Source organism: Panthera leo, chromosome F3 (genome assembly GCF_018350215.1).
Source record: "Panthera leo isolate Ple1 chromosome F3, P.leo_Ple1_pat1.1, whole genome shotgun sequence".
Taxonomy (NCBI): Eukaryota; Metazoa; Chordata; class Mammalia; order Carnivora; family Felidae; genus Panthera; species Panthera leo.
The window spans coordinates 21,519,191-21,538,267 of NC_056696.1; the positions used below are offsets into that span (position 1 = coordinate 21,519,191).

The 19,077-nt window shown below is 36.5% G+C and overlaps 1 protein-coding gene across 7 annotated transcripts in view; it reads left to right on the forward strand.

The window, feature by feature from the left end:
• TDRD5 (tudor domain containing 5) overlaps window positions 1–19,077 on the forward strand; it is a 116,104-nt gene that overhangs the window by 39,204 nt on the left and 57,823 nt on the right. For all 7 annotated transcript variants that reach the window (XM_042925114.1, XM_042925113.1, XM_042925111.1 and 4 more), the window contains 2 exons: window positions 2,188–2,271; window positions 4,570–4,626. In XM_042925114.1, coding sequence (XP_042781048.1) covers window positions 2,188–2,271; window positions 4,570–4,626 — 141 coding nt within the window. The remainder of the gene's footprint in view (window positions 1–2,187; window positions 2,272–4,569; window positions 4,627–19,077) is intronic.

Here is a 19,077-nt window from a genome sequence, read left to right on the forward strand (position 1 = left end):
AATCCTCATCCTGTTACCTCCCAGTTTCTCAAGCTTTTGGAATTGATTGAAAAACAGCAAAATCCTATCTCTGTGTTCCCAGGTCCTTTTTCCTTCTAAACCGTATAGTCTTTGAGGCTGTTTCCCTGGCCTCTTCCTATTCATCCCTCAGCAGTTCCCTCCTTTGCACGGTGTTCTTTCCTAATTTCCCGGATTCCATGTCCCACCTTTGTCGTGCCCCCTCTCTCTAGTCTGACTTGCTTAGTGCCCTGGTGAGGACGCCTGCCCTCAGTTTTCGTGGCCTCCCAGTTGGTCGTCCACCCTCCCAGTATCATTTTCTGCTGCTGCCAGATTAAACTTCTGATGATGCCTCTCCCCTGCTAAAAATCTCCAACATATGGATTTGTCTACATAACCTGGTGAAACTCCTTAGTTTGGCATCTGAAGTATTCTGTAGTACTTCCTTCTCCTTTTGTCAGTGTTCTCTTCTGCTCTTTCCTTATTCCCTTCAGGCAAATTATTATTATTTTATTCCTTTTTTCCTGTGTTCATGAAGTTTCTTATACCTTTATTGCCTTCTCTACCGCCCTTCTCTGTGATGTTCCCCGGCTCTTCAAAAAGGAAGCCTTCGTTATATTTATAACTTAGTGTGATAATAATGTCCTTGTGCAATTCTGCACCTCTTCAGTGATGCTCAGAGTCAGCCTTAGCTTATAGTGGTTTATCCATTAATCTCCTTTCCCTACTTAATTTTAAGGGACTTGAGAAGAATGGCACTGAGGTGACTGTGTGTGTGTGTGTGTGTGTGTCCCCTGAAACACCTAGCACAGTGATAAGAAGTTGTTGTATTGAATCTTCAAATGAGGGGAGCATGTTGGGATGTGAAGAATCCGTTACCTTTAGATGCTCTTACTGTTCACTGGGGGAGCTTTAGGGGGTTATCTCATGGCGATTCAGAAGATGTATGAAGAACATAAGCCCAAGGGCTGAGGCTTTTTGTGAAAGCTAGTGATATAATAATCTTAGGAACCTAATCCGCCCCCCTCCCCATCCCCTTTCCCTGTCAACCTTAAGAGATAGTGAAATTCATTTTTCAGATGAGGAAACTGAGACCTAAAAAGGTTACACAGTTTGTAACTAATAACAGGCCAAGTGTCAACAAGAAGAAAGATGAAAAAATGCAAAGTTTAGAAGGAAAAAGTATTAATAATGTTTGCGTCTGTGTGATAAAATTTTAGGTAATTTGTTGTTTTTCTCTTTTGTGTCTTTTCTAACATATTTTTTCCACTCATTGTCTTTAAACATAACTGCATGATCTTTCATTCCACTTTAGATCTCCCTGCTGTAGCTGTTCCCTGGGTGTGGGCTGTCTGCATATGCTCCGTGCTTCTCTGACCATGCTTGCCTGTGCTTCCAGCTTGCTTTTCCGAGTATTCCTGTACATCTTGTGCCTTACTGGGGCCTCTCCATGCCATTGGCTTCTCTCAGCTAAAATCCTGAGTCCCCTGTTGTCTTAACTTTGGCCTCTCCTGTTTTCCTTTAGAACTGCCGGTCTGTTGCCCTTGCACAGTCCTCCATCATTTTCTCGCCTTTATTTTTCTACTGTCTCAACTGCCTGAACTTTCTTCCCCTTCCCTCTAACTCTTAGGAATGGGCCTTGCTGCCCAACTCACAGAGAATACTGAAGTCATCAGGTAGTAACTCCACCTGACCCCGCATTCTGTATCCTATGCCTCCTGGTTCTTTCTCCCTTTTTTTTCTACTACAGCAGAAGAGCTTTTCCTTCTTGCCAGGCTCAGGTGCTTTCCTGCCTCCCAGGGACCTTCCATCATCCAGTCTCTTCCTTGCATTTGGCATTCACTAAGCATATGTTTAGTAAACACTGAATTTTTTTAAATAGAAGGAAACTAGTAACAAGAATCCTTTCTGGGTACGAGTAGGAGATTGAAAAATTGGATACTCTAGAATCTAATTGTTAAAGAGAATGTTAATTATTCTGGAAAATTGAGAGTGTTTAGTTTTATAGATACCATCTATTTTAGAGGTATTTTATGTGGTATGAAATGCTACAGTGCCTCTTAAGAACAATGTTTTACCCATTTGATTGAAATAAAATGTCCTGTGGTAGATGTTTCCTTTTACATATTGTTCATATTTATCTTTGATCTTTTTGGATTATAACCTGAACTACTTTTTTTTTTTTCATAGTTGGAGAACACATTCAAATCAGTTATTGCACAAATTGGGCCTGGAGGGACTATCAATCCAGAACTAAAACATAAGATAAAATTGGTAAGTATTTTCTGTTTCTGGGAAATGAATAGGGATGATTGATTGTACAATTTAAAAATTTTTTAATGTTGGTTTGTTTTTGAAAGAGCACGAGCAAGGGAGGGGTAGAGAGAGAGGGAGACACAGAATCCACAGCAGGTTCCAGGCTCTCAGCTGTCAGCACAGAGACAGATGTGGGACTCAAACTCACAAACTGCTAGATCGTGACCTGAGCTGAAAAGTTGGTGTTGAACAGACTAAGCCACCCAGGCACCTCTAATTATATATTTAGATCTCATTTGTGGTTAAATTTCATTTGCCTGTAAGTATTTATTAGTTTTACACTTATACCTGATCTTTTCAAATATATAGCAAATGGAGTGGCTATTCGTTTAAGATCAGAAAAAAAAATACCCACTCCTAAAATTTTTTAATGTTTTCAAAATTATTTTAAAAATTGAAGTGCCAGAAATGCTGCCTGCCTTTTGTTCTTCCCCTTACCCCAATAAATTGTTAGCAAACAGTTCAAGGTCTTTACAGTATCAGTTTCGTACATATGTATGTCAAATATTCTAAAAGTTACGTGGCATTTTACTCTGTCGATGTACTATGTTTCATTTATAAGATGTGCAAGTTAATTAAATTGGGTTATTCTAGCCTTGGCTATTAAAAAATACTACAGGTAATGTCCTCAAACATGTATCTAGAAGTAGACTTGCCAAAGGTATTGAGTAGTGTCATTTTGGTCATTAATACCTAATTACCCTCTAAAAGGTTTGAACAGATTGACACCCCAAGTGACCGTGAAATGTTACTATCCAATTGGGTTGTTGTAATTTATACCCCTTGATTTTTACATTGAGCATCTTTTCATATGCTTAGTAGCCATTTGTATTTCTTATGTGAATTGCTTTTTCTTGTCTTTGGCTTAATGTGTTGTTTTTCCCTATTAACTTGTGAAAGTTCTTTGCCTGTTACGTATCAGGCTAAAGGGTATGTACACTTGAAATTTTGGCAGGAGCTATTCTTATTTGAATGATCAGAGTGCCATTACAACTCTTACTGCTTTTGAAGTTATTCCATTTCTGATGTCATGATTTTACTGGGAGAAATGCAAAAACCATGGTGCATTCAAATCCTGCTTTTTTGTTTGGACATTTGACCATGTATCCAACGATTATTTAAGGATGTTGAATATGATTTTTTTATGGTAATAAAAAGGAGAAAAATTAAGTATTCACTGGTAAAGCATTGGTTAAATTAACTACCCAAACTAGACAACATCATGTGGCTCATAAAAATGTTTCTTTATCTCTCACTTAATTTACATGGGAGTATCTTCTGGACATATTGTTAGACTTTAAAAACAGGGTTTATAGAATAGCATGTTAAGTGTTGTCCTTTCATGTAAAATCATGTGTAATGTGTGTGTACATAAAGGGGTTTCTGAAAGGATGATTTCTGAAAACCAGCAGCAGCTATCTCTGGGTCACAGGATTTTGGAGTCATTTTTATATTTTTCTGAAACTTGATTTAGACTTTTTAATTAAATATGTAAAATTTGGAAAAATCTGGGAAAACAAAGCTTTTTATACTTCAAGGGGATAGAATAAGTTTGCTTTTAGGAATTTTTCCTAAAAATTGGACAAGTGTGAAAGATGCAAATAAGAGAATAATTATAAGATTTGTGATGATAACAAACAGGACACAACCATAAAGAGAGGATCTAGTAAATAAATTTAAATATATTGAATTATTAGAAAACCCTATAACCAGTAAATATGTTGATCCGTATTTACTGCCATGGAAAGATGGTGGTATGATAATAAAAACTTGTTATGGAAATGACCTTATTTTTTATATTAAATATAGATATTTTTATGTGCAGATGGACAACAATGACTATGGATAATTTTTTTCTTTGCTTAGTGGTATTTTTTCAAAGTTTTCTATAGTGTCCATTGTATTTTTTCCTTCCATTTAAAATACTCGAAGCTATGCTGTAGGGTATTTATTTTATGTGAGCTAAAGCTAAATATGTTTGCTAAAGATTTGTAGGAATTTCTGGAGAGCTATGGCATTGCAGTGTTATGTAAGAATGATTTCCCACTCTGGAAACATTGGAAATCACTGCCTTTGTTTGGTTATAACCTTTTTTAAAACTGGAAATTGATCTAAATTATTGTGACTTTTAATTCATTCACTCAATAATTTTTTTTTTTACCTTTATTACTATTTAAGTTTATACTGTTTTATTTTAATACTTTGTTAGCAGCATCCTAATGGTGTCTATTTATATTGCATTTTATTTTCTATTAGGTTGTATCCAAATTTCCAGAGGGTTTGCTTATTTCTAAACTTCTTGGAGAGTTTGAGGTGAGTATTTTTTTTTTTTTTTTAATGGCTTATGTTTCTTGTGATGGATAGAAATTTTGTTGCCACTCCTGGGATCTTCCAAGTGTGTGCCCTAGAACTTAAATATTTTGTTTTCCATTTTGGTATCCTTTTCTTTAGCAAAAGAGTTAAGAATATGGTGCTTTGTAAGTACTTCATTATACATAGGAAGGATATCTTTACCACTTAAAATTATTATTAGAATCAAAGTTAATTTATTTTTAAGGCCTGACAATACCAAGTGTTAGTCGGCATGTGGAGAAACCAAATACGTCCTCCACTGCTTGTGCAACAGAGCCCCTTTGGAGAGCATTTTGTCAGTATCAAGTAAAGTTGAAGATTTGCACCCCCAGTGATCCAGCATTTCCACTTCTAATGTACACTCTAGAGAAACTGCTGCATGTGTGCACATGCACACATATGTAAGATGTGCACGTGGCAGCAGAGTAAAAACTGGAAACAGATTAAACGACTGTCATAGGAAGATGGATAAATTGAGGTGGACATTGATGCACTGGAATAATACACAGTAGATAAAATGAACTAGGTTTGTTGTGCAATGCAGATCATTTTTGGAGCCATCTGTTGAGTGAAAAAAATCAAGCTGCAGAAGGGTAATTCAGTTATTACTGTAAATCCAATTAAAAAAATGCTAAGACCTGTATGAGTTCTATGCCAAGCTGCATTCTGACTGCTTTTCATATTGTAATTCATTTGACTTTCACAACAGACTGAGGCACACAGCAGTGACTTGCCTAAGGGTCACATAGCCAGTAACAGGTAGATCCAGGATTTGAACCCCAGGCATCCTGGCTTCAGAATCCTAAATCTTAACTACTGTGCCATGAAAACTGTCATATATTCGCAGATATAAACACAGATATTGTGATATACTACCACATAATAGTTAAGATACATTAACCTTTATGTGCTAGTTAAAAAAAATTTTTTTTAATGTTTATTTTTGAGAGACTGAGAGAGGCAGCGCATGAGTGGGGGAGGGGCAGAGAGAGAGAGGGAGATACAGAATCTGAAGGAGGCTCCAGGCTCTAGGCTCTGAGCTGTCAGCACAGAGCCTGACCTGGGGCTCAAACCCATGAACAGCGAGATCATGACTCAGATGCTTAACTGACTGAGCCACCCAGGTGCCCCTGTGCTAGTTTATAAATGATACGTAAAGTCAGGATATTATTTACTCAGTTTTGTGAAGTTGTAATGACTTCAAAATGAAATGCTTAGAACAGTGCCTGCCATTGCTCAATAAATATTAACTCTTAGAAGAAAAAGAAAGATTGAAAAGACACACATCATGGCTTGGGGTAGTGATAGAGAAAGCTTAACACTGTTTAAAAAAAATGAATCTTTTAGAGCCACACAGTTTATTTCAAATGAACTTAAACAAGGGCTCTTTTTTTTTTTTTATCAGAAAATTAACTTATCTAATGAAATTCCAGAAAAAAGTCTATAATAGAATATGACTTAATTATCACAAATCTATGGATGAAATCAATCTCCTATGCCAGATTCATAACTCAAAGTGAATAGTTTTATACCACAAATGTAGCTTATGATAAAGTTCATGGCATTAAGGTTGCAAGTCAGCAATCTTGGAGAAATTAAAACAAACCTTTTAGGCTAGTATCCAAAATCTATAAAGAGCTCCCCAAACTCCACACCCGAAAAACAAATAACCCAGTGAAGAAATGGGCAGAAAATATGAATAGACACTTCTCTAAAGAAGACATCGGATGGCCAACAGGCACATGAAAAGATGCTCAACGTTGCTCCTCATCAGGGAAATACAAATCAAAACCACACTCAGATATCACCTCACGCCAGTCAGAGTGGCCAAAATGAACAAATCAGGAGACTATAGATGCTGGAGAGGATGTGGAGAAACGGGAAGCCTCTTGCACTGTTGGTGGGAATGCAAATTGGTGCAGCCGCTCTGGAAAACAGTGTGGAGGTTCCTCAAAAAATTAAAAATAGACCTACCCTATGACCCAGCAGTAGCACTGCTAGGAATTTACCCAAGAGATACAGGAGTACTGATGCATAAGGGCACTTGTACCCCAATGTTTCTAGCAGCACTCTCAACAATAGCCAATTATGGAAAGAGCCTAAATGTCTATCAACTGATGAATGGATAAAGAAATTGTGGTTTATATACACAATGGAGTACTATGTGGCAATGAGAAAGAATGAAATATGGCCCTTTGTAGCAACGTGGATGGAACTGGAGAGTGTTATGCTAAGTGAAATAAGCCATATCTGTATGGCAGATCTGAAAGACAGATACCATATGTTTTCACTCTTATGTGGATCCTGAGAAACTTAACAGAAACCCATGGGGGAGGGGAAGGAAAAAAAAAAAAAGAGGTTAGAGTGGGAGAAAGCCAAAGCATAAGAGACTTAAAAACTGAGAACAAACTGAGGGTTGATGGGGGGTGGGTGATGGGTATTGAGGAGGGTACCTTTTGGGATGAGCACTGGGTGTTTTATGGAAACCAATTTGACAATAAATTTCATATATTGAAAAAAAAACCTTTTAATGTTACAGCAGAGCTCTTTGCTCTTCCTAGTAAACAGATTTATGCAGAAATTCACCTTGATGATTAGAAGTATATACTAAGTATAGATTTAATTTAACTTTTGTTCTAACTTGTGGAAACACTTAACCTTTATTTATGCAACATGATATAAAAGCTACCTTTATGATTTGCTCTCTTGAAATACCTGGTGAGTAGTCTGTCATTTGTTCAAGATCCCTTGTTAAATTGCTAATTGAAGGGAAGATACAGTGCAGTGGCAGCATAGTTTTTGGCTTCTCCTGAGGCTCCACATAAAGAGAGAAAACCAGATAGCAAAACCAGAACTCCACTGATAATATCTACAACAAAACTGGGTAATATATTTTCTAAGAACAATTGTGTGGGGAGTAGTTACCAGCAGCCACAAGGTCTTACTGATACCAGTGTCTGTGTCCGGGTAAAAGAGGGAAGCAGGGGAGCCAATGTCTGATGGATTTAGAAACAAAAAACTGAAATAACCATCAGATACTCACTAGATAGTACAGCAAGCCATTTTGAAAACAGCAGCTGAGACTGGATAATATTTTGATATATCTAATAGCAGAGAGTGCAAAGCACATGTATCTAAAAGCAGGGAGTGTTTCATGGTAAGCCTTGAATTAGGCTGGAACATATAGTTACCTGTGAATTCTTGAAATGGACAGGCCAAAACTCTCTTCCAGATAGGACCAAAAATGAGGGAGAAATTGAGCAGGATAGGGACCATAGAAAAAGAAGAGTCCAGATGTAAGTAGGATTAAGGGAAAAGAGCCAGGACGCTTGAAAAACAAGCTACTATATATATATATTTTTTTTATTCATTTTTAAATTTGAATGTAATTGACAACGTTACATTAGTTTCAGGTGTACCACATAGCAACTTGACAAGTTTAAATATAATGCTGTGTTTACTGAAAGTGTAGCTACCATCTGTCACCATACAATACTGTTATAATATCATGGACTGTATTTCTTGTGCTTTGCCTTAATTTCTGTGACTTATTCTGTAACTAGAAGCCTGTATCTCCCACTTCCCTTTACCCATTTGGCCCCTCCATTCCATCCCCTCCCATCAGTTTTTTCTGTGTGTTTACAAGTCTGATTCTGCTTTTTGTTGTTTGTTTGTTTGTTTGTTTGTTTGTTTTTTAGATTTCACATATAGTGAACTTATATGGTATTTGTCTCTGACTTATTTCACTTAGCATAATACCTTTTAGATCCATCCATGTTGTTGGCAAGATCCCATTCTTTTTTATGATTGTGTAATTGTGTGTGTACACCACATATTCCTTATCCATTCATCTACTGATGGATTCTTAGGTTGCTTCCATATCTTGGATATTGTAAATAATGCTGCAATAAATATAGGGGTGCATAAATTAGTGTTTTCATTTTCTTTGGGTAAATTACCCAATAGCGGAATTATTGGATTATCCTGTATTTCTATTTTTAATTTTTTGAGGGATATCTACAGTGGTTATAGTAGGATACTATATTTTTTAACAGTATATGAAAATAGTAGAAGAAGGAACTCTGTGTAGCAGAAAAGCCATCCAGAGTGATGTTTTACAAATTAGGAGAAAGAATTTCACCTAAAACATGCAACAAAAGAGGATCAGGGTCAAACCTCTTCATTGTGTTAAGAAAAAAGAGAAGAAGAAGTAGAATATATTTACAGGTAGTGAAAGTATATCAGAAACACATGCCCCTAGTACAGATCAAAACTGAATCTTCTTTTTCAAAATGATACATTGAGAAAGTGATATAATACATGATATAAAACATAAATCCAAAATACATGAGTTTGAAAATAAGGTAATAATAGACTGGAAAGAATGGGAAATGAGAGAAAAAGTCATTTCCAAAATGAAGACTAAACTGCAAAGATGACAAGAGCAGAAATGCAACAGATAATGCTCTCAGAAAAACAAATATGAGGAACCTTTTGAAAATCAAAAGGAAATGAAGGAAACACTGGGCATCCAGGCATAAAAAAGTCTGTAAGGTTTTTGAAATATAGTGAGAAACTCAGGTATGCAAATAAATTAAGATGATACTATGTCTGAGTAGCATATATTGGAACAGTCTTGAACGTATTACCAATTCTGGACATAGCGTAAAAAAACTGTCTGAAGTTACTAGATCAATATCTAAAAGTAGGCAGAAACTGGACAGGATTCAGTATTTGCAAGAGGGAAGGCTCCCACCCTGTTTTTGTTTTGGCACCTCTTGTTTGCCTAGATTTTGTCCTGATTGTGGTTCCCATCCAATGTTTGGAATTTGGACAAAAAATCAGAAGTTTTTATTTCCTTAAGTAACCAAAGGAGCTACATAAGCAGCTGAGAAATGAGAACTTTTAGGATGGAGACAGCTACAGAGAAGTTGCATCAAGTTCTGCACGTAAATTCTGCCCAAATCTCTGGCTGACAGTTGAACTGCACATAGGGTAGGCTCAAAGCAGCCTACTAAGGCTAAAAGAACTGAATATGTTTCGGCTGTTGACCATTACAGAGAGGCAGACTTTGTGTTTAAGTTCAGCCAAATTAATTCCCTGCTGAAACAAAGCAAAAAGCAATAGTCTTAAAAGGAATATAAATGATTCCTAAGTCTTTACACTCTATAATTCATGATGTCCAGGATATGAAACAAATTACTAAATATATTAAGAAACAAGAAAATGTGATCCTTGGTGAAGAGAAAAAGTAATGCAAACATTGGTAACGCAGATGTTGAAGTTAGAAAAAGCGTTTTAAAGGCACTTTTATAGTCATATAAAAGGATATAAAGAAATACATGTTTTCCGCATTACCTTGATTTCAAAACCAGACAAAGATCCCATTAAAAAGGAAAGCTACAGACCAGTTTTCCTGATGAACATGGATGGAAAAATTCTCAAGAAGATATTAGCCAACCGGATCCAACAATACGTTAAAAAAATTTATTCACCATGATCAAGTGGGATTCATTCCTGGGCTGCAGGGCTGGTTCAGTATCCACAAATCAATCAGTGTGATACATCACATTAATAAAAGAAAGGACAAGAACCACATGATCCTCTCAATAGATGCAGAGAAAGGGTTTGACAAAATAAGGCATCCTTTCTTGATAAAAACCCTCAAGAAAGTAGGGATAGGAGGATCATATCTCAAGATCATAAGAGCTGTATATGAAAGACACACTGCTAATATCATCCTCAATGGCGAAAACCTGAGAGCTTTCCCCCTAAGATCAGGAACACAACAGGGATGTCCACTCTCACCACTGTTAATCAACATGGTATTGGAAGTCTTAGCCTCAGCAATCAGACAACACAAAGAAATAAAAGGCTTCCAACTCACAGAGGAAGTCAAAACGTTTTACTCTTTGCAGATGACATGATACTCTATATGGAAAACCCATAAGATTCCACTAAAAAACTGCTAGAACTGATCCATGAATTCAGCAGTGTCACAGGATATAAAATCAATGCACAGAAATTGGTTGCATTTCTATATACCAATAATGAAGTAGCAGAAAGAGAAATCAAGGAATTGATCCCGTTTACAATTGCACCAAAACCCATAAAATATCTAGGAATAAACCTGACTGAAGAGGTAAAAAATTTATACACTGAAAACCATAGAAAGCTTATGAAATAAATCGAAGACACACAAAAAAGTAAAAATACTCCATGCTTCTGGATAAGAAGAACAAATATTGTTAAAATGTCAATACTACCCAAAGCAATCTACATATTCAATGCAATCCCTATCAAAATAACACCAGCATTCTTCACCGAGTTAGAACAAACAGTCCTAAAATTTGTATGGAACCAGAAAAGACCCCAAATAGCCAAAGCAATCTTGAAAAAGAAAACCAAAGCAGGAGGCATCACAATTCTGGACTTCAAGCTGTATTACAAAGCTGTAATCATCAAGACAGTATGGTACTGGCACAAGAACAGACACTCAGATCAGTGGCACAGAACAGAGAACCCAGAAATGGACCCACAAACCTATGGCCAATTGATCTCTGACAAAGCAGAAAGAATATCCAATGGAATAAAGACAGTCTCTTCAGCAAGTGGTGCTGGGAAAACTGGACAGCGGCATGCAGAAAAATGAACCTGGACCACTTTCTTACACCATGCACAAAAATAAACTCAAAATGGATGAAAGACCTCAATGTAAGACCAGAAGCCATCAAAATCCTCGAGGAGAAAGGCAGAACCCTCTGTGACCTAGGCTGCATCAACACATCTCTGGAGGCAAGGGAAACAAAAGCAAAAATGAACTACTGGGATCTCATCAAGATAAAAAGCTTCTGCACAGTGAAGGAAACAATCAGCAAAACTAAAAGGCACCTGACAGAATGGAAGAAGATACTTGCAAACGACCTATCAGATAAAGGGTTAGTATCCAAAATCTATAAAGAACTTACCAAACTCAACACCCAAAAAACAAATAATCCAGTGAAGAAATGGGCAAAAGACATGAATAGACACTTCTCCAACGAAGACATCCAGATGGCCAACTGACACATGAAAAAATGCTTCACATCACTCATCATCAGGGAAATACAAATCAAAACCACAATGAGATACCACCTCACACCCGTCAGAATGGCTAACATTAACAACTCAGGCAACAACAGATGTTGGAGAGGATGTGGATAAAGAGGAACCCTTTTATACTGCTGGTGGGAATGCAAACTGGTGCAACCACTCTGGAAAACAGTATGGAGGTTCCTTGAAAAATTAAGAATAGAACTACTCTATGACCCAGCAATTCCACTAAGTATTTATACAAAGGATACAGGTGTGCTGTTTCGAAGGGGTACATGCACCTCAATGTTTATAGCAGCGCTGTCAACAATGGCCAAAGTATAGAAAGAGCCCAAGTGTTCATTGACAGATGAATGGATAAAGAAGATGTGTGTATACACACACACACACACACACACACACACACACACACACACAATGGAGTACTACTCGGCAATCAAAAAGAATGAAATCTTTCCATTTGCAACAACGTGGATGGAACTAGAGTGTATTATGCCAAGCAAAACTGGAGAAAGACAAGTATCACGATTTCACTCATGAGGAATTTAAGGTACAAAACAGATGAACGTAAGGGAAGCAAAAATAATATAAAACAGAGAGGGGGACAAAACATAAGAGACTCTTAAATATAAAGAACAAACTAAGTGTTGTTGCAGGGGTTATGGGTGGGGGGATGGGCTAATGGTCAGGGGGCATTAAGGAAGACACCTACTGGGATGAGCCCTTGGTGTTATATGTAGGGAATGAATCACTGGATTCTACTCCTCAAATCATAAGTGCACTATATGCTAACAACTAACTTGGATGTAAATTAAAAAAAAACTTTGTCACTGATATGAATGTTAAGCAATTTTACTCTGTAAGAATGAATTCCTAGTGGGGAATTCCAATGTAGTTTGATACATTAAAGTTATTTTATGATTACTACACTAAAATTTTTTGAAGATTCTTCTCATTGAAAACCAAGAAAACCTTTGGTAATGACAAAGCAAAAGCTGATTGGAGGTTTTTGAAGTTAATGCTAATATGAATTTCAAGTTATTTTTACAGTGGCTTCATTCAATATGACAAGAACAAAATTTTTTAACTGTGTTGTTTTTATTGGTAATATTTTTCACCATCTTGAGTATTCCTCAGATGTTTTTAAGTTGAATAGTTATGAAATGGAGTATAAATTATTAACTTACTGAAATTTATATGTGTAATCACAAATGATGATGACAATCCTTACGAATTTTTCTTTCCCATGTAACCATGCACTGTTTTCTACGGAATTAAATATTGATGAAAACTTAAAAAATAAGAAAATAAAGTTAAATGAAGTCATGAGGTGAGGCTCTAATCCAGTAAGGCTGGTGTCCTTTTAAGAAGAGCAAGAGATACCAGGAGTGCGTGAGTGCAGAGTAGAGTCTATATGAGGGCACAGTGAAAAAGCAGCTGTCAGCAAGCCAAGGAGAAGCCTCCTTGCCATGTATTTGATCTTGAACTTTCCAGCCTCCAGACCTGTGAGAAAATAGAAAAGTCTGTTGTTTAAGCCCCCCCCCCCCCCATTTGTGGCATTTTGTTACAGCATCTCTGCTTATACTAATACAATATCTAAGATTTTTACCTATTTAAAAAAAATACATATGCTCATATTGAATGAACAGATAAAATATGTTAATGGAGAAAAATGATTTTCTAGAACTGGAAATAATAGAAGTAAAAAATTCACTGTAGTATCTTAACAAATTGGAAATGGCAGAAGAAACCATCAGTGAACTTTAAGACAGATCAACAGAAATAATTCAATCTGAAGGACAGAGAAAATAAAGATAAGAAAAAAAGCAGAGTCTGAGAGACTGCTGGGAAAATACCAAGTGGTGTAACATATGTGTAATTGGTGTGGAGAGAAAGGACAAAATATTTGAAAATATGGCTGGAAATATTCCAAATTTTATGAAAAGTTTACAGATTTAAGAAGCCCAGATAATCCCACACAGTGAATACAAAGAAAACCTTACACAGGCACATTCTAGTCAAACTGCAGTAAACCAAAGATAATTAGAAAATTCTGAAAGAAGCCAGAGAAAAATGATTTTCAGAGAAAATCCTGAAAGCACCCAACAAAATGCACACGCTTGAACAATGATACAAATGATGACTGACTTCTCATTAAAAACAATAACAGCTAGAAGATAGTGGAAGTATATCTTTAAAGTGCTCAAAGGAAAAATGTTAGGCCAATATTTTGTATCCAGTGATAGTGTCTTTTTTAATGTAATTAATTTTTTCTTTTATTTATTGAGAGAGCACTCAAACAAGGGAGGGGTAGAGGGGGAGAATTTTAAGCAGGCTCCACACTCAGTGTGGAGTCTGACGTGGGGCTCTGTTTCACACCTGTAAGATCATGATCTGAGCCAAAATCAAGAGTGAGATGCTCAACTGACTGAGTGAGAGACCCAAGTGCCCATCCAATGATGATATCTTTTAAGAATGAAAGTAAAATAAAGACATTTTCAAATCAAAAAATTGAGAATAGTAAGCAGTCCTGCACTATAAGAAATTCTAAAGAACTTTCTTCAGGAGCAATGAAATGATTCTAGATTGGACTTAAATCTGCAGGAAGAATTGAAGAGCACAGGAAATGGGTATATATGAGTTTTCTTTTTATTTATTTTTTAATTTACATCCAATTTAGTCAGCATATAGTGCAACAATGATTTCAGGGTTAGTTACCCATTTAGCCCATCCCCCCCTTCCACAACCCCTCTTGTAGCCCTCTGTTCTCTATATTTAAGAGTCTCTTATGTTTTGTCCCCTCCATGTTTTTATATTATTTTTGCTTCCCTTGTGTTCATCTGTTCTGTGTCTTAAAGTCTTCATATGAGTAAAGTCATATGGTATTTGTCTTTCTCTAATTTCGCTTAGCATAATAACCTCTAGTTCCATCCACATATTGTAAATGGCAAGATTTAATTCTTTTTGGTTGCTGAGTAGTACTCCGTGTGTGTGTGTGTGTGTGCGTGCGTGCGTGCGTGTGTGTGCGCGCGCCACATCTTCTTTATCCATTCATTCATCGGTGGACATTTGGGCTCTTTCCATACTTTGGCTATTGTTGATAGTGCTGCTACAAACATTGGGGTGCATGTGTCCCTTTGAAACAGCACACCTGTATCCCTTGGATAAATACCTGGTAGTGCAATTGCTGGGTCGTAGGGTAGTTCTATTTTTCATTTTTTGAAGAACCTCCATACTATTTTCCAGAGTGGCTGCACCAGTTTGTATTCCCACCAGCAGTGTAAAAGAGATCCTCTTTCTCCACATCCTCTCCAACATCTGTTGTTGCCTGAGTTGTTAATGTTAGCTATTCTGACGGGTGTGAGGTGGTATCTCATTGTGGTTTTGATTTGTATTTCCCTGATGATGAATGATGTGGAGCATTTTTTCATGTGTCAGTTGGCCATCTGGATGTCTTCTTTGGGGAAGTGTCTATTCATGTCTTCTGCCCATTTCTTCACTAGATTATTTGTTTTTTGGGTGTTGAGTTTGGTAAGTTCTTTATAGATTTTGGATACTAACCCTTTATCTGATGTGTTGTTTGCAAGTATTTTCTCCCATTCTGTCAGGTGCCTTTTAGTTTTGCTGATTGTTTCCTTTGCTATGCAGAAGCTTTTTATTTTGATGAGGTCCCAATTGTTCATTTTTGCATTTGTTTCCCTTGCCTCTGGAGACGTGTTGAGTAAGAAATTGCTGCAGCTAAGATCAAAGAGGATTTAAAAAAATCCTTCTCAAGGATTTAAAAAAAAATTTTTTTAATGTTTATTATTGAGAGACGGACACAAAGCATGAGTGGGGGAGGGGTGGTGTGGGGAGACACAGAATCTGAAATAGGCGCCAGGCCCTGAACTGTCAGCACAGAGCCCGACATGGGGCTCGAACTCACGGACTGTGAGATCATGACCTGAACCAAAGTCAGTCGCCTAACCAACTGAGCCACCCAGGTGCCCCTCTTCTCAAGGATTTTGGTGACTTCCTGTTACATTTAGGTCTTTCATCCATTTTGAGTTTATTTTTGTGTATGGTGTAAGAAAGTTGTCCAGGTTCATTTTTCTGCATGTCGCTGTCCAGTTTTCCCAGCACCACTTGCTGAAGAGACTCTTTATTCCACTGAATATTCTTTACTGCCTTGTCAAAGATTAGTTGGCCATATGTTTGTGGGTCCATTTCTGGGTTCTCTGTTCCATTGGTCTGAATGTCCATTCTTGTGCCAGTACCATACTGTCTTGATGATTACAGCTTTGTAATACAGCTTGAAGTCCAAAATTGTGATGCCTCCTGCTTTGGTTTTCTTTTTCAAGATTGCTTTGGCTATTTGGGGTCTTTTCTGGTTCCATACAAATTTTAGGGCTGTTTGTTCTAACTCGGTGAAGAATGCTTGTGTTATTTTGATAGGGATTGCATTGAATATGTAGATTGCTTTGGGTAGTATTAACATTTTAACAATATTTGTTCTTATCCAGGAGCATGGAATGTTTTCCATTTTTTTGTGTCGTCTTCAATTTATTTCATAAGCTTTCTATGGTTTTCAGTGTATAGATTTTTCACCTCTTTGGTTAAATTTATTCCTAGGTATTTTACGGTTTTTGGTGTATATGACTTCTTTCATCAATTAAATATATGACTGCTTAAAGCAAAAATTATTACATAATTGGGTTTGTAACATGTAGGTGCAATACATGTGAAAACTATAGCATAATGAGTGGAGTGCATGGAGCTATAGGTTTCAAGGTTCTTTATAATTTATATGAGGTTGTACAGTAGTACTGACAAGTTAAGGCTCTATAAAGAAGCCATAAAAATGCAGATTTGCAGCTATAAAACCAGTAGATAAATTAAAATGGAATTATATAAAAATACTTTGTAAATCCCAAGGAAGATAGGGCTTACCCAGCTCTCTTGCTTGAAAGATGGTGAAGGAACAAAGTTTGAGAGGAACAGAATTCAGATGGTATCAGAAAAAATTGAAGAGAAAAGTGGTAGCTGTAAATCCAATTACATTAATCTCATAAATGTAAGTATACTAAATATTTGGTTTAATGCAATTATAAGACAGGGTGAGAAGGCAAGGTACAACTAGCTGTCATCCATAAGAAACACACTGTAAATATAAAGACAGAGACTGAAAGGAAAAGATGAATAACATGTACAGGTACATGCAGTAAGCATAAAAGGACTGAATTGATTTAAAAAAATCAGATAGGGGCACCTGGCTGGCTCACTCTGTGGAAGTGTGCAACTCTTGATCTCAGGGCTGTGAGTTTGAGCCCCATGTTGAGTGTAGAGCTTACTTAAAAAATAAAATAAAATCTTTAAGAAAATCAGATAAAGCAGAGTTCAAGGCAAAGTATATTATCAGAGGGCCCTTTCATAAGGGTAAATGATCGATTTATTAGGAAGACACAACAGTTAAATGTGTGTTTACCTATTATTTTAAAATAAATGGTCCAAAAATGGACAGAGCAATTATTTCCATAAACAGATTTTTTCCCCCAGCAGTTGATGGGATAGTAAAAAAAATGAATAAGGATATAGAAAATCTGAAACACCTCTTTACCATTTTGATCTATTTTATAGAACACTAGACTCCGCAGTTGCAGAATAAACATTCTATCCAAGTATACATGGGACATTTGCCAAGATAGAACATAGAATAGAGTTAGCTATAGAATGAAGTCTTAAAAAATTTCAAAATACTGAAATCTTAGAGTATGTTCTCTTATTAAGAAGGAATTAAATTACAAATCAATAAATTAATTAAGAATTAACCCTTCAGATAATTTGGAAATTAAGTAGCGTTCTTCTAAATAATTATTAGAGAAGAAATTACAGGGAAATTAGAAAATATTTCCAGCTGCACGGTAATGAAAATGGAACATATCATCTGTGAGATGCAGCCAAAGCAGTCGTCGTATGGGAATTTATAGCTCTGAAATGCCCAGATTAGAAAAGGAGAAAGGTATAAAACCATCACTGATCTAGGGGTTTACCTTAAGAAGGCTAGAGAAAGAGGAGCAAAGTAAACTCAAAACAAGTAGGAGGAAGCTAAGGATAGAAATCAATAAATTACCAATTAAGAGAAAGTTAACAAAGCCAAATGTTGATTCAACCAAAACTGATGAACCACTGAATACTTAGGAATAAAAAGAGAGGACACAGATTGCAGTATTACGAAGGAAGAAGATTTTGCCATTATAGATAATTTAGTATTCTACAGGTACTAAAATGACAGGGAATTTATAAACTGTGCCAGTCATTTGACAACTTAGATGAAATGGGCAAGTTCTACAAAAGGCAAATTGAACCTGAAGAGGAGAAATAAAATTGTCTTTATTTGCAGAAAACATGATTGTCTATGTAGACTATATTAAGGAATCCAAGAAAAAGCTACTATAATAAGTGAATTTACTGAGACCAACGGTTCATGGTTTAATATTTAAAAAATCTGCTACATTTCCTGATAAAGTAGAAAACAATTGGAAAATGAAATTTAGAAATTCCTATTTACAATAGTGTCAAATTACTTGAAGATAAGATTAAGAAACATAAAACATTTACACTGAAAACTGCTAAACATTGCTGAGAGAAATGCAAGAAGAATTTATTTTTTTAAATTTAATTTTTAAATATAATGTATTGTCAAGTTGGCTAACATACAGTTTGTACAGTTGGCTCTTGGTTTTGGGGGTAGATTCCCCTGATTCATTGCTTACATACAATACCCAGTGCTGATCCCAACAAGCGTCCTCCTCAGTGCCCACCACCCATTTTCCTCCTCTCCCCCGCCCCCCCCATCAACCCTCAGTTCTCTGTATTTAAGAGTCTCTTATGGTTTGCCTCCTTCCCTCTCTGTTTGTAACTATTTTTCCCCCTTACCTCCTCCCCCCATGGTCTTCTGTTAAGTTTCTTGAGTTCCACATATGAGTGAAAACGTACGATATCTTTCTTTCTCTGACTGACTTATTTCACTTAGCATAATACCTTCCAGTTCCATCCACGTTGTTGCAAATGGCATGATTTCATTCTTTCTTATTGCCAAGTAGTATTCCATTGTATATATAACACACATCTTTTTTATCCATTCATTAGTTGATTGACATTTAGACTCCTTCCATAATTTGGCTGTTGTTGAAAGCGCTGCTGTAAACATTGGGGTACATGTGCCCCTATGAATCAGCACTCCTGTATCCTGTGGATAAATTCATGGTAGTACAATTGCTGGGTCATAGGGTAGTTCTATTTTTAATTTTTTGAGGAACCTCCATACTGTTTTCCAGAGTG